At 44.3% G+C, this 16797-nt stretch overlaps 1 protein-coding gene across 4 annotated transcripts in view; it reads right to left on the reverse strand.

Annotated features, from left to right (window-relative positions):
• LOC121555194 (semaphorin-5B) overlaps nucleotides 1-16797 on the reverse strand; it is a 300942-nt gene that overhangs the window by 22885 nt on the left and 261260 nt on the right. For all 4 annotated transcript variants that reach the window (XM_041869034.2, XM_041869033.2, XM_041869032.2 and 1 more), the window contains exons 15-18: nucleotides 13072-13215; nucleotides 12516-12663; nucleotides 11919-12144; nucleotides 925-1137 (exon numbers count right to left, since the gene is read on the reverse strand). In XM_041869034.2, coding sequence (XP_041724968.2) covers nucleotides 925-1137; nucleotides 11919-12144; nucleotides 12516-12663; nucleotides 13072-13215 — 731 coding nt within the window. The remainder of the gene's footprint in view (nucleotides 1-924; nucleotides 1138-11918; nucleotides 12145-12515; nucleotides 12664-13071; nucleotides 13216-16797) is intronic.

Consider the following 16797-nt stretch of genomic DNA (forward strand, 5'->3'; position numbering starts at 1 on the left):
ACTCGAGTGGTTGAAGGGGAAACATTTAAATGTCTTGGAATGGCCTAGTCAAAGCCCAGACCTCAATCCAATTGAGAATATGTGGTATGACTTAAATATTGCTGTATACCAGCAGAACCCATCCAACTTGAAGGAGCTGGAGCAGTTTTGCCTTGTAGAATGGGATAAATTCCCAGTGGCTAGATGTGCCACCTTATAGAGACATACCCCAAGAGACTTGCAGCTGTAATTGCTACAGAATGTGGCTCTACAAAGTATGACTTTGGGAGGGGGGGTGAATAGTTATGCACGCTCAAGTTTCTTTTTCTTGTTTGTTTCACAATAAAAAATATTTTGCATCTTCAAAGTGGTAGGCATGTTGTGTAAATCAAATGATACAACCCCCCAAAAAATCTATTTTAATTCCAGGTTGTAAGGCAACAAAATAGGAAAAATGCCAGGGGGGTGAATACTTTCACTGTATGTGGGAATTCCTTCAAGACTGTTGGAGAAGCATTCCAGGTGAAGCTGGTTGAGAGAATGCCAAGAGTGTGCAAAGCTGTCATCAAGGCAAAGGGTGGCTACTTTGAAGAATCTAAAATCTAAAATATATTTTGATTTGTTTAACACTTTTTTGGTTACTACATGATTCCATATGTGTTATTTCATAGTTTTGATGTCTTCACTATTATTCTACAATGTAGAAAATAGTAAAAATAAAGAAAAACCCTTGAATGAGTAGGTGTGTCCAAACTTTTGACTGGTACTGTAGTTATGGGAGCAGTGTGTGTGTGTGTGTGTGTGTGTGTGTGTGTGTGTGTGTGTGTGTGTGTCTGTGTGTCTGTGTGTGTGTACGTGTATACCTGCCAGACTGAAGACTGTCCCAATACGTAACAGTGCATAACAGTGTGTTTGTGAGTGTGCGCATGTTCTTTTCCCCTTTACCTGGACAGGCCTGAGAGTTGCAGTCCTGGTACTCTACTGGCGAACCCCTGCAGGCTGGGGGGGCAACCTTGCCCTCTGGGGTGGTACAGGTGCGCTTGCGGGTACGGTACCCCTTGGCACAGTCTTGGGAGCAGGCGGACCACGTCTCCCATGACGACCAGCCGGAGCCCGCCACTCGTACCACAGGGGTCCTCAGGAGGTCCTCCACTAGAGCTAAAAGAAAGGGTTAATACACAGGTTAATGGTCTACTCAATACACTGGATCACTTGTACTTCTACATTACACAGGTCATAGAGTACTACAGTAGCAGTGTATGTCATATATGTCTATGTAATAGCTCACACATAAAGTGGGGAAAAAAAGTATTTAGTCAGCCACCAATTGTGCGAGTTCTCCCACTTAAAAAGATGAGAGAGGCCTGTAATTTTCATCATAGGTACACGTCAACTATGACAGACAAAATGAGAAAAAAAATCCAGAGAATCACATTGTAGGATTTTTTATGAATGTATTTGCAAATTATGGTGGAAAATAAGTATTTGGTCAATAACAAAAGTTTCTCAATACTTTGTTATATACCCTTTGTTGGCAATGACACAGGTCAAACGTTTTCTGTAAGTCTTCACAAGGTTTTCACACACTGTTGCTGGTATTTTGGCCCATTCCTCCATGCAGATCTCCTCTAGAGCAGTGATGTTTTTTATTTTTATTTTATTTTTTTATTTCACCTTTATTTAACCAGGTAAACCAGTTGAGAACAAGTTCTCATTTACAACTGCGACCTGGCCAACTGCGACCTGGTTTTGGGGCTGTCGCTGGGCAACACGGACTTTCAACTCCCTCCAAATATTTTCTATGGGGTTGAGATCTGGAGACTGGCTAGGCCACTCCAGGACCTTGAAATGCTTCTTACGAAGCCACTCCTTCGTTGCCCGGGCGGTGTGTTTGGGATCATTGTCATGCTGAAAGACCCAGCCACGTTTCATCTTCAATGCCCTTGCTGATGGAACGAGGTTTTCACTCAAAATCTCACGATACATGGCCCCATTCATTCTTTCCTTTACACGGATCAGTCGTCCTGGTCCCTTTGCAGAAAAACAGCCCCAAAGCATGATGTTTCCACCCCCATGCTTCACAGTAGGTATGGTGTTCTTTGGATGCAACTCAGCATTCTTTGTCCTCCAAACACGACGAGTTGAGTTTTTACCAAAAAGTTCTATTTTGGTTTCATCTGACCATATGACATTCTCCCAATCCTCTTCTGGATCATCCAAATGCACTCTAGCAAACTTCAGACGGGCCTAGACATGGCTTAAGCAGGGGGACATGTCTGGCACTGCAGGATTTGAGTCCCTTGCGGCGTAATGTGTTACTGATGGTAGGCTTTGTTACTTTGGTCCCAGCTCTCTGCAGGTCATTCACTAGGTCCCCCGTGTAGTTCTGGGGTTTTTGCTCACCGTTCTTGTGATCATTTTGACCCCACAGGGTGAGATCTTGCGTGGAGCCCCAGATCGAGGGAGATTATCAGTGGTCTTGTATGTCTTCCATTTCCTAATAATTGCTCCCACAGTTGATTTCTTCAAACCAAGCTGCTTACCTATTGCAGATTCAGTCTTCCCAGCCTGGTGCAGGTCTACAATTTTGTTTCTGGTGTCCTTTGACAGCTCTTTGGTCTTGGCCATAGTGGAGTTTGGAGTGTGACTGTTTGAGGTTGTGGACAGGTGTCTTTTATACTGATAACAAGTTCAAACAGGTGCCATTAATACAGGTAACGAGTGGAGGACAGAGGAGCCTCTTAAAGAAGAAGTTACAGGTCTGTGAGAGCCAGAAATCTTGCTTGTTTGTAGGTGACCAAATACTTATTTTCCACCATAATTTGAAAATAAATTCATTAAAAATCCTACAATGTGATTTTCTGGATTTTTTTTTCTCAATTTGTCTGTCATAGTTGACGTGTACCTATGATGAAAATTACAGGCCTCTCTCATCTTTTTAAGTGGGAGAACTTGCACAATTGGTGGCTGACTAAATACTTTTTTTCCCCACTGTACAGGGGACAGGTCATTGAGACCAGGCCAGGGGACCAATTGCAACCAGGCTCTCTTTAGACTGAAACACACTCCCATACCCACCCTGGTCCATTCCCAAGCTATTCAGGTTCTTCAATCCTGCCTCCATGCTGAGTCATACAACTGAGAAATAATCTACTCTCTGTGCTGAGGAAGTACTTTATTCATATCTGTGCCATAACTCAAGTCAGCTCTGGTCTTAGTCTGGCTAGACTGTGACACCATGTTGGGCAGTGTTTTAGTGTTTTGCAGTGACGTCGCTGTCTGAATATACATGTATATGCAGCAGACAGAGCCACATGACCAGAGAGAGAGACAGAGAGAGTGCTTCTGTCACCAACCAAGGAGGGCCTACAGCAGCACCTAGATCTTCTGCACAGATTCTGTCAGACCTGGGCCCTGACAGTAAATCTCAGTAAGACAAAAATAATGGTGTTCCAAAAAAGGTCCAGTTGCCAGGACCACAAATACAAATTCCATCTAGACACCGTTGCCCTAGAGCACACAAAAAACTATACATACCTCGGCCTAAACATCAGCGCCACAGGTAACTTCCACAAAGCTGTGAACGATCTGAGAGACAAGGCAAGAAGGGCCTTCTATGCCATCAAAAGGAACATAACATTTGACATACCAATTAGGATCTGGCTAAAAATACTTGAATCAGTTATAGAACCCATTGCCCTTTATGGTTCTGAGGTCTGGGGTCCGCTCACCAACCAAGAATTGACCAAATGGGACAAACACCAAATTGAGACTCTGCATGCAGAATATTGCAAAAACATCCTCCGTGTACAACGTAAAACACCAAATAATGCATGCAGAGCAGAATTAGGCCAATACCCGCTAATTATCAAAATCCAGAAAAGAGATTTGACTATGTACAGACTCAGTGAGCATAGCCTTGCTATTGAGAAAGGCCGCCTTAGGCAGACCTGGCTCTCAAGAGAAGACAGGCTATGTGCACACTGCCCACAAAATGAGGTGGAAACTGAGCTGCACTTCCTAACCTCCTGCCAAATGTATGACCATATTAGAGACATACAGTGGGGGAAAAAAGTATTTAGTCAGCCACCAATTGTGCAAGTTCTCCCACTTAAAAAGATGAGAGAGGCCTGTAATTTTCATCATAGGTACACGTCAACTATGACAGACAAAATGAGGGGAAAAAAATCCAGAAAATCACATTGTAGGATTTTGTATGAATTTATTTGCAAATTATGGTGGAAAATAAGCATTTGGTCAATAACAAAAGTTTCTCAATACTTTGTTATATACCCTTTGTTGGCAATGACACAGGTCAAACGTTTTCTGTAAGTCTTCACAAGGTTTCACACACTGTTGCTGGTATTTTGGCCCATTCCTCCATGCAGATCTCCTCTAGAGCAGTGATGTTTTGGGGCTGTCGCTGGGCAACACGGACTTTCAACTCCCTCCAAAGATTTTCTATGGGGTTGAGATCTGGAGACTGGCTAGGCCACTCCAGGACCTTGAAATGCTTCTTACGAAGCCACTCCTTCGTTGCCCGGGCAGTGTGTTTGGGATCATTGTCATGCTGAAAGACCCAGCCACGTTTCATCTTCAATGCCCTTGCTGATGGAAGGAGGTTTTCACTCAAAATCTCACGATACATGGCCCCATTCATTCTTTCCTTTACACGGATCAGTCGTCCTGGTCCCTTTGCAGAAAAAACAGCCCCAAAGCATGATGTTTCCACCCCCATGCTTCACAGTAGGTATGGTGTTCTTTGGATGCAACTCAGCATTCTTTGTCCTCCAAACACGACGAGTTGAGTTTTTACCAAAAAGTTCTATTTTGGTTTCATCTGACCATATGACATTCTCCCAATCCTCTTCTGGATCATCCAAATGCACTCTAGCAAACTTCAGACGGGCCTGGACATGTACTGGCTTAAGCAGGGGACACGTCTGGCACTGCAAGATTTGAGTCCCTGGCGGCGTAGTGTGTTACTGATGGTAGGCTTTGTTACTTTGGTCCCATCTCTCTGCAGGTCATTCACTAGGTCCCCCCGTGTGGTTCTGGGATTTTTGCTCACCGTTCTTGTGATCATTTTGACCCCCACGGGGTGAGATCTTGCGTGGAGCCCCAGATCAAGGGAGATTATCAGTGGTCTTGTATGTCTTCCATTTCCTAATAATTGCTCCCACAGTTGATTTCTTCAAACCAAGCTGCTTACCTATTGCAGATTCAGTCTTCCCAGCCTGGTGCAGGTCTACAATTTTGTTTCTGGTGTCCTTTGACAGCTCTTTGGTCTTGGCCATAGTGGTGTTTGGAGTGTGACTGTTTGAGGTTGTGGACAGGTGTCTTTTATACTGATAACAAGTTCAAACAGGTGCCATTAATACAGGTAACGAGTGGAGGACAGAGGAGCCTCTTAAAGAAGAAGTTACAGGTCTGTGAGAGCCAGAAATATTTGTAGGTGACCAAATACTTATTTTCCACCATAATTTGCAAATAAATTCATAAAAAATCCTACAATGTGATTTTCTGGATTTTTTTCTTCTCAATTTGTCTGTCATAGTTGACGTGTACCTATGATGAAAATTACAGGCCTCTCTCATCTTTTTAAGTGGGAGAACTTGCACAATTGGTGGCTGACTAAATACTTTTTTCCCCCACTGTATTTCCCTCAGATTACAGCGATCCACAAAGAATTAGAAAACAAACCCAATTTTGATAAACTCCCTTATCTACTGGGTGAAAAACCACATTGTGCCATCACAGCTGCAAGATTTGTGACCTGTTGCCACAAGAAAAGGGCAACCAGTGAAGAACAAACACCATTGTAAATACAACCCATATTTATGTTTATTTATTTTCCCATTTGTACTTTAACTATTTGCACATTGTTACAACACTGTATATATACATAATATCACATTTGAAATGTCTTTATTATTTTGAAACTTCTGAGTGTAATGTTTACTGTTAATATTTATTGTTTATTTCACTTTTGTTTACTATCTACTTCACTTGCTTTGGCAATGTTAACACACGTTTCCCATGCCAATAAAGCCCTTAAATTGAATTGAATTGAAATTGAATTGAATTGAATTGAGAGAGAGAGAGAGAGAGAGAGAGAGAGAGAGAGAGAGAGAGAGAGAGAGAGAGAGAGAGAGAGAGAGAGAGAGAGAGAGAGAGAGAGAGAGAGAGAGAGAGAGAGAGAGAGAGAGAGAGAGAGAGAGAGAGAGAGAGAGAGAGAGAGAGAGCAGATGAGCTCTGGCATTTTTCAGCATGTTTTTACAAAAATATAGATTTAGAGTTAGATAAACTTGGATTTTCGGCAAGGACATATACAGGATACTACCCTCCACAACCTAACCTTCACTCCAAATCAAAACTCCAAACCTACAACCTGATTTTGGACAAAATTACCTGGAAGGATTCCTACTACCAAAGATTCTTATTTCATTTACATTACATTTTAGTCATTTAGCAGACGCTCTCATCCAGAGCGACTTACAGTTAGTGAGTGCATACATTTTTCATACTGGCCCCCCGTGGAAATCGAACCCACAACCCTGGCGTTGCAAACGCCATGCTCTACCAACTGAGCTACATCCCTGCCAGCCATTCCCTCCCCTACCCTGGCCCAATTGTGCGCCACCCCATGTGTCTCCCGGTCACGGCCGGCTACGACAGAGCCTGGATTCGAACCAGGATCTCTAGTGGCACACCTAGCACTGCCATTCAGTGCCTTAGACCACTGCGCCACTCGGGAGATACAGTAAATACTCTGGCAAACAAACAACAGAAACCTGAAAACACCATCCAACCTGGAACTGAGTAGGTCATGTTTAGTCTGAAGCTACTATTAAAGCCAAGAAGAAAAATACATTACAATGATATATTTTACTTTATAATGACTGAATGCTAAGTTAAGACTACCAAGCTTGCTAGGACAGTACATATCTGACTGCAACATCAATTAGCACTGAGGTGTGAAGTGAGAGGTGTCAAAGCCCTTGAGCCCAACAATGGCAGGAGAGTTCCACATTCTACCCCACCCAAATGCAGAGGCCTTTGAAGCCCCCTCCCGCTGCTCAGAGGTCATTACAATACAGTATCCGCTGGATGTAAAAAATGACAAGGCATGAAAAGAGTACAAAAAGAAGCTCCTTATGGAAAATCAAGAGACACTTTTTGTTGACTAATATAAAAATGGGAACATAAGCAACTTAATTTTCCACACAGACTATCCCCTGGCATGGCACAGTGCTATATTAACACACTACCCCTCTGTTAAAACTCAGGATACTAGACAAAGAGGACTCTGAGTCAGCCAATGTAAATCTGTACAAATCTGGAACAGTAATGGTACAGGGCAACCCCAAACAGTTTCAGCTGGACTTTCACATAATCAAAGAGATAGCTCAGCAGGATAAGCTCTCTCTTGAAAAAGATACCCCCACCCCGAGCGTGTCAGACCAGACCTCTTCATTATACAACCCCACAGACGAGTATCCCAAGTGGAAAGTCAACCTCCCAGCACAGAGTACTACTCCCTCATTGAAATGAAGGATACATTCACCCAGCTGGAGGTAAGGCTGGTGGAGCTGGAACAGCAGGTGAACACACTCCAGTCAGCACAAAAAATAGTCCAGCTCAACAATACCCCCTCAACCAGACCTAGAGAGCTGGAGTTGGAGAGAGACTTGACTGCACTCTGGACTGTGGTGAGACAACATCAACAGGAGAAAGAGCAGGAGCAGGAGAAGAACAGAGCACTAGAGGAGAGGATCAGAGTGCTGGAGGAGAAGGTGAGAACGATGACGTGTGACAGAGAACAACCTATTAGAGAGCTGTCCACCCCCGCAGAGAAGCCAGCAGAACAGCCCACCCTCAGACCCTGACCAAAGCCACAGCACTCAAGGGAGTGATTGAAATAGCTTCTTCTACTTTCCCCAATGCACAAGTGGTTATCTCTACCCTGCTACCACGAAAAGACTTCCACCCTGAAACCATACATACATATATACAGTGGGTAAACGCAAGTATTTCCCATGACTGTGCCTCAAAACCAAATGTCTACCTGGCCCACCTCTCCACCCTGGACGTGAACAGCCTTTACGACCAGGTCCACCTATACAAGGCAGCAGTGCCCACCTTCGCCCGGACCCTAAAGGATATCGCCCTCCACCGCAGACCCAACACCTCACACAGGAGCAACAGATCAACAGACACCCCGCCCTGACCAGCGAGACACTCTCCCAGACCTCCGAGAGGACCTACATCCAGACCACAGCACCACCAGCCACATCCACACCCCCACCCCAACCAAACAACACCCCCCCAAGTCAACCATGCCCACACCCCATTTAAGCCCCCTCAGATCAGACCTATGCCCCTCCTGCCCACCCCATGCCTCCCACTCCCGCAAAGAGGGCCTCAACATGATAGTCACACATATGCCCAGTCCATGAGCAGGCAAACAGGCCCAACCCCCACTCTTACACTAGCCCAAGCCAATGGCATGTACCAGATGCTCACCAGGCTCTGCTCACACTTACTGGTCTGAGGCCAAACCACATGACTAACAACATTGGACACTTTATGGAACAGAAAGCCTTCACTAACTCATCCTGGAATATCCAAGGCCTGAGGTCATCTGCCCTTGGCCTAAAGAGCAGGAACCTGGACTTCACCAAATAAATCAGAAATACAGACATTGTCATCCTACAAGAAACATTGTATAGAGGAAACGGACCCACTGGTTGCCCTCTAGGTTGCAGATAGCTGGTAGTCCCATCCACCAAACTACCAGGTGTGAAACAGGGAAGGGACTCAGAGAGTATGCTAATTTGGTATAGAGCAGACCTAACTCACTCTATTAAATTAGTCAAAACAGGAACATTTTACATCTGACTAGAAATTAATAATGAAATTATCTCAACAGAGAAAAATGTCCTCATGTGTGCTACCTATATCCCCCCACTAGAATCCCCATACTTTAACGATGACAGCTTCTCCATCCTAGAGGGGGAGATCAACCATTTCCAGGCCCAGGGACAGGTACTAGTCTGTGGCGACCTAAATGCCAGAACTTGACAAGAATCTGACACTCTCAGCACACAGGGGGACAAACACCTACCTGGAGGTGACAGTATTGCCTCCCAAATATGCCCCCCTAGACACAACTACGCCAAAACAACCAACAAAAATGGGTCACAACTGCTGCAGCTCTGTCGCACGCTGGGTATGTACATAGTCAATGGTAGGCTTCGAGGGGACTCTTACGGTAGGTACACCTACAGCTCATCCCTTGCCAGTAGTACCGTAGATTACTTTATCACTGACCTCAACCCAGAGTCTCTCAGAGCGTTCACAGTCAGCCCACTGACACCCCTATCAGACCACAATAAGATCACAGTCTACCTGAACAGAGCAATACTCAATCATGAGGCATCAAAGACAAAGGGACTGCAGAATATTAAGAAATGCTATAGATGGAAGGAAAGTAGTGTAGAAACCTACCAAAAAACAATTAGGCAACAACAAATTCCATATTTGTTAGACAACTTCCTGGACAAAACATTCCACTGTAATAGTGAAGGTGTAAACTTGTCAGTTGAAAGCCTAAACAGTATATGTGACTCATTTCAGGAAACTAGGCGCTTTACTTCTTCACAGGAGTGCCATTTGAATGTCAGCTTTTCTTAAAAATCAAAATGCGTTTTTTGGCAGAAATGGCTTCTGGAACATGTGAACTGTCATGTGTCTTAATAACAAGACACCTGAACATGGCTACCCTGCCTACCCTGGCCAGCCTGGCCACTGTCAGCCAGCTACAGTTAATCGATGCAGACAGAGGACGGAGAACATTAAAAAATATATATTTATTTTATTTAACCAGGTAAGCCAGTTGAGAGTTATCATTTACAACTGCGACCTGGCCAAGATAAAGCAAAGCAGTGCGATAAAAACAACAACAACACAGTTACATATGGAATAAACAAATCGTACAGTCAATAACACAATATAAAATCTATATACAGTGTGTGCAAATGTACTAAGTTATGGAGGTAAGGTAATAAATAGGCCATAGTGCAAAATAATTACAATTTAGTATTAACACTGGAGTGATACAGTAGGGGAAAAAAGTATTTAGTCAGCCACCAATTGTGCAAGTTCTCCCACTTAAAAAGATGAGAGAGGCCTGTAATTTTCATCATAGGTACACGTCAACTATGACAGACAAATTGAGAAGAAAAAAATCCAGAAAATCACATTGTAGGATTTTTTATGAATTTATTTGCAAATTATGGTGGAAAATAAGTATTTGGTCACCTACAAACAAGCAATATTTCTGGCTCTCACAGACCTGTAACTTCTTCTTTAAGAGGCTCCTCTGTCCTCCACTCGTTACCTGTATTAATGGCACCTGTTTGAACTTGTTATCAGTATAAAAGACACCTGTCCACAACCTCAAACAGTCACACTCCAAACTCCACTATGGCCAAGACCAAAGAGCTGTCAAAGGACACCAGAAACAAAATTGTAGACCTGCACCAGGCTGGGAAGACTGAATCTGCAATAGATAAGCAGCTTGGTTTGAATAAATCAACTGTGGGAGCAATTATTAGGAAATGGAAGACATACAAGACCACTGATAATCTCCCTCGATCTGGGGCTCCACGCAAGATCTCACCCCGTGGGGTCAAAATGATCACAAGAACGGTGAGCAAAAATCCCAGAACCACACGGGGGGACCTAGTGAATGACCTTTAGAGAGCTGGGACCAAAGTAACAAAGCCTACCATCAGTAACACACTACGCCGCCAGGGACTCAAATCCTGCAGTGCCAGACGTGTCCCCTGCTTAAGCCAGTACATGTCCAGGCCCGTCTGAAGTTTGCTAGAGTGCATTTGGATGATCCAGAAGAGGATTGGGAGAATGTCATATGGTCAGATGAAACCAAAATATAACTTTTTGGTAAAAACTCAACTCGTCGTGTTTGGAGGACAAAGAATGCTGAGTTGCATCCAAAGAACACCATACCTACTGTGAAGCATGGGGGTGGAAACATCATGCTTTGGGGCTGTTTTTCTGCAAAGGGACCAGGACGACTGATCCGTGTAAAGGAAAGAATGAATGGGGCCATGTATCGTGAGATTTTGAGTGAAAACCTCCTTCCATCAGCAAGGGCATTGAAGATGAAACGTGGCTGGGTCTTTCAGCATGACAATGATCCCAAACACACCACCCGGGAAACGAAGGAGTGGCTTCGTAAGAAGCATTTCAAGGTCCTGGAGTGGCCTAGCCAGTCTCCAGATCTCAACCCCATAGAACATCTTTGGAGGGAGTTGAAAGTCTGTGTTGCCCAGCGACAGCCCCAAAACATCACTGCTCTAGAGGAGATCTGCATGGAGGAATGGGCCAAAATACCAGCAACAGTGTGTGAAAACCTTGTGAAGACTTACAGAAAACGTTTGACCTGTGTCATTGCCAACAATGGGTATATAACAAAGTATTGAGAAACTTTTGTTATTGACCAAATACTTATTTTCCACCATAATTTGCAAATAAATTCATTAAAAATCCTACAATGTGATTTTCTGGATTTTTTTTCTCCTCGTTTTGTCTGTCATAGTTGACGTGTACCTATGATGAAAATTACAGGCCTCTCTCATCTTTTTAAGTGGGAGAACTTGCACAATTGGTGGCTGACTAAATACTTTTTTCCCCCACTGTATTTCTAGTGATCAGTCTGATCACCCAGGGGGAAGATACAGTACGGTGACTATGTTTGGGCAGTTTATCCTCATAATGCTTTGAGAAGAGCCGAAGAAAAATGATTGGTGTTGGACAGGTGTATTATTTTCATCCATGCCTCACTTGGTGTAAAGCCACACCAACAACTTAGCTAGCAACACCCAAAGCCGCTATGATTGACAAGCACTCACTGTCGGTCTCGCAGGTGGCCGTGCCGTCGTTGGGGCAGAAGCGGGTCTCTACTTTGCGTCGTCCAATCTGCAGCTCGTGGGGGTCTGCCAGCTGTGCGCGGCACATATAGCGCATCCTCTGCTCTTGGCGGGCTCCGCCCTGCGTCACGTTGACAGGCATCCATGGGGTCCAGGGGGTGTTCCTCTTCACCTCTGGACACGCCTCCAGGTTACACGCCTTGTACTCCTGGAAAGGGGGGAGAGGGATAGGAGGTGGGGGGAGAGGGAGACGGAGAGACAGAGAGAAAGTGAGGTAATTATTATAAAATATGTTTTTTTCTAAATGTTTTACTGAGAGTTATTTGCTTCATAACACTTTAATTGGACTCATAATGAAAGTAATTAAATCCTCAGCTTTGAGCATGTTTGAGAGTCCACTGTAGGAAGCCCAACTTGAGTGAGAGGAAGGGGAGAGGAGGGAAAGCCTTTCAGCTCAAACTGAATTTCAGTCAACTGAAACCAGTCAAAACTGAACTGAACCCTAACTTCACACATCCCACGGAGAGAAAGGAGTCTTGTATGAAAGGGGAGGTAAGTATGGCATGGATTTCTGCATACCAGTGCGCAACCTGGGCAGCTGTTCCCGTTCTCACAGCTCCTGACCCTGGAGTGGACCCCTCCTCCACACTCTGCACTGCACTTAGCCCAGGCACCCCACAGGGACCAAAAGATAGGCTGGGGACACGACACACCCTCGTTACAGAACCTAGAGAGAAGTGGAGAGGAGAGGAGAGGAGAGGAGAGGAGAGGAGAGGAGAGGAGAGGAGAGGAGAGGAGAGGAGAGGAGAGGAGAGGAACTTTGTTGTCCATTTTGTGATAAATTGAAATGTGTCTTCTGCCTCACATGAGAGGCACTGGCGTGTGTAAGAGGGCTGACATTTACCTAAGACCGTCATCCCCCAAAAGATACAGAGGACAGATACTGTTACTGAAAAGTGCACGTCATGTCTCATAAATGAATCATAAAGGTCATTCCTTCATAAATGGCAACCGTAAATGTTTAAGAGTTTTGCTCTTTTGAGTCAAACAAACACTGTTAAATTATTTGCCAAAGAAATTACATTTGATAAAAGTATGACAAAACCAAAGTTTGTTCACATAGCTCTCCTCTCACCTCTCGTCCCTGACCGGGCCCACACACACACGTCCCCCATGTCGGGGCGACGGGTTGTTGCAGGAGCGCTGGCGCATCTCAAACCCTGTTCCACAGGTGGTGCTGCATTGTCCCCATGACGACCATGGTGTCCATCCTCCGTTTCTGTGGCAACAGAAATGTGATGTTATTAAAGAAGGTTTAAAGAATCCCAAACATGCCAATACTAATTTTAGATTAGTTTTTTGTATGTAAGAAACGTTCTACAGTGAGGGAAAAAAGTATTTGATCCCCTGCTGATTTTGTACGTTTGCCCACTGACAAAGAAATGATCAGTCTATACTTTTAATGGTAGGTTTATTTGAACAGTGAGAGACAGAATAACAACAACAAAATCCAGAAAAATGCATGTCAAAAATTTTATAAATTGATTTGCATTTTAATGAGGGAAATAAGTATTTGACCCCCTCTCAATCAGAAAGATTTATGGCTCCCATGTGTCTTTTATACAGGTAACGAGCTGAGATTAGGAGCACACTCTTAAAGGGAGTGCTCCTAATCTCAGTTTGTTACCCGTATTAAAAGACACCTGTCCACAGAAGCAATCAATCAATCAGATTCCAAACTCTCCACCATGGCCAAGACCAAAGAGCTCTCCAAGGATGTCAGGGACAAGATTGTAGACCTACACAAGGCTGGAATGGGCTACAAGACCATCGCCAAGCAGCTTGGTGCGATTATTCGCAAATAGAAGAAACACAAAATAACTGTCAATCTCCCTCGGCCTGGGGCTCCATGCAAGATCTCACCTTGTGGAGTTGCAATGATCATGAGAACGGTGAGGAAACTACACGGGAGAATCTTGTCAATTATCTTTTATTTATTTTTTATTTCACCTTTATTTGACCAGGTAGGCCAGTTGACAACAAGTTCTCATTTACAACTGCGCCCTGGCCAAGATAAAGCAAAGCAGTGCGATAAAAACAACAACACAGAGTTACATATGGGGTAAACAAAACATAAAGTAAAAATTACAACAGTATAAATATAATATACAGTGTGTGCGAATGTAGTAAGTTATGGAGGTAAGGTAATAAATAGGCTATAGTGCAAAATAGTTACAATTTCGTATAATACTGTAATGATAGATGTGCAAAAGATGATGTGCAAATAGAGAAACTGGGGTGCAAATTAGCAAAATAAATAACAATATAGGGATGAGGTAGTTGGGTGGGCTAATTTCAGAAAGGCTGTGTACAGGTGCAGTGATCGGTAAGCTGCTCTGACAACTGACGCTTAAAGTTAGTGAGGGAGATAAGAGTCTCCAGCTTCAGAGATTTTTGCAGTTCGTTCCAGTCATTGGCAGCAGAGAACTGGAAGGAATGGCGGCCAAAGGAGGTGTTGGCTTTGGGGATGACCAGTGAGATATACCTGCTGGAGCGCAGACTACGGGTGGGTGTTGCTATGGTGACCAGTGAGCTAAGATAAGACGGGGATTTGCCTAGCAGTGATTTATAGATGACCTGGAGCCAGTGGGTTTGGCGACGAATATGAAGTGAGGGCCAGCCAACAAGAGCGTACAGGTCACAACGGTGGGTAGTATATGGGGCTTTGGTGACAAAACGGATTGCACTGTGATAGACTACATCCAATTTGCTGAGTAGGGTGTTGGAGGCTATTTTGTAAATGACATCGTCGAAGTCAAGGATCGGTAAGATAGTCAGTTTTACGAGGGCATATTTGGCAGCATGAGTGACGGAGGCTTTGTTGCGAAATAGGAAGCCGATTCTAGATCTAACTTTTGATTGGAGATGCTTAATGTGAGTCTGGAAGGAGAGTTTACAGTCTAACCAGACACCTAGGTATTTGTAGTTGTCCACATACTCTAGGTCAGACCCGCTGAGAGTAGTGATTCTAGTCGGGTGGGCGGGTACAAGCAGCGTTCGGTTGAAGAGCATACATTTAGTTTTACTAGTGTTTAAGAGCAGTTGGAGGCTACGGAAGGAGTGTTGTATGGCATTGAAGCTCGTTTGGAGGTTTGTTAACACAGTGTCCAATGAAGGACCAGATGTATACAAAATGGTGTCGTCCACATAGAGGTGGATCCGAGCGTCACCAGCAGCAAGAGCGACATCATTGATATACACAGAGAATAGAGTCGGCCCGAGAATTGAACCCTGTGGCACGCCCATAGAGACGGCCAGAGGTCCAGACAACAGGCCCTCCGATTTGACACATTGAACTCTATCTGAGAAGTAGCTGGTGAACCAGGCGAGGCAGTCATTAGAGAAACCAAGGCTATTTAGTCTGCTAATAAGAATGCGGTGGTTGACAGAGTCGAAAGCCTTGGCCAGGTCGATGATGATGGCTGCGCAGTACTGTCTTTTATCGATCGCGTTTATAATATCGTTTAGGACCTTGAGCGTGATCTCAAGGCAGCTGGGATCATAGTCACCAAGAAAACAATTGGTAACACACTACGCCGTGAAGGACTGAAATCCTGAATCGCCCGCAAGGTCCCCCTGCTCAAGAAAGCACATATACAGGCCCGTCTGAAGTTTGCCAATGAACATCTGAATGATTCAGAGGAGAACTGGGTGAAAGTGTTGTGGTCAGATGAGACCAAAATCGAGCTCTTTGCCATCAACTCAACTCGCCGTGTTTGGAGGAGGAGGAATGCTGCCTATGACCCCAAGAACACCATCCCCACCGTCAAACATGGAGGTGGAAACATTATGCTTTGGGGGTGTTTTTCTGCTAAGGGAACAGGACAACTTCACCGCATCAAAGGGACGATGGACGGGGTCATGTACCGTCAAATCTTGGGTGAGAACCTCCTTCCCTCAGCCAGGGCATTGAAAATGGGTTGTGGATGGGTATTCCAGCATGAAAATGACCCAAAACACCCGGCCAAGGCAACAAAGGAGTGGCTCAAGAAGAAGCACATTAAGGTCCTGGAGTGGCCTAGCCAGTCTCCAGACCTTAATCCCATAGAAAATCTGTGGAGGGGAGCTGAAGGTTCGGAGTTGCCAAACGTCAGCCTCGAAACCTTAATGACTTGGAGAAGATCTGCAAAGAGAAGTGGGATAAAATCCCTCCTGAGATGTGTGCAAACCTGGTGGCCAACTACAAGAAACATCTGACCTCTGTGATTGCCAACAAGGGTTTTGCCACCAAGTACTAAGTCATGTTTTGCAGAGGGGTCAAATACTTATTTCCCTCATTAAAATGCAAATCAATTCATAACATTTTTTACATGCATTTTTCTGGATTTTTTTGTTGTTATTCTGTCTCTCACTGTTCAAATTAACCTACCATTAAAATAATAGACTGATCGTGTCTTTGTCAGTGGGCAAACGTACAAAATCAGCAGGGAATCAAATACTTTTTTCCCCTCACTGTATCAAGCAACCAACACATTTACGATCATGGCCATAATTTATGATTATGAGAGGGACGAGGAACCACTTGCTCAGGAGCTAAATTTGACACCAGAAACACATTCCTTCAATCTGCTAAAGTTATTTGTTGGGCCAGTAACCAGAAGGTTGCTGGTTTGAGTCCCCGATCCGACAGGTGAAAAATCTGTTGATGTTCCCTTTGCTCCAGGAGCGCCGCATTACTATGGCTGACCCTGTAAAACAACACATTACACTGCACCTATCATACTACCAATCAATCAATCAATCAATCAATTTTATTTTATATAGCCCTTCTTACATCAGCTAATATCTCGAAGTGCTGTAC

This window comes from Coregonus clupeaformis, chromosome 40 (assembly GCF_020615455.1).
Source record: "Coregonus clupeaformis isolate EN_2021a chromosome 40, ASM2061545v1, whole genome shotgun sequence".
In the NCBI taxonomy this organism is placed as follows: domain Eukaryota; kingdom Metazoa; phylum Chordata; class Actinopteri; order Salmoniformes; family Salmonidae; genus Coregonus; species Coregonus clupeaformis.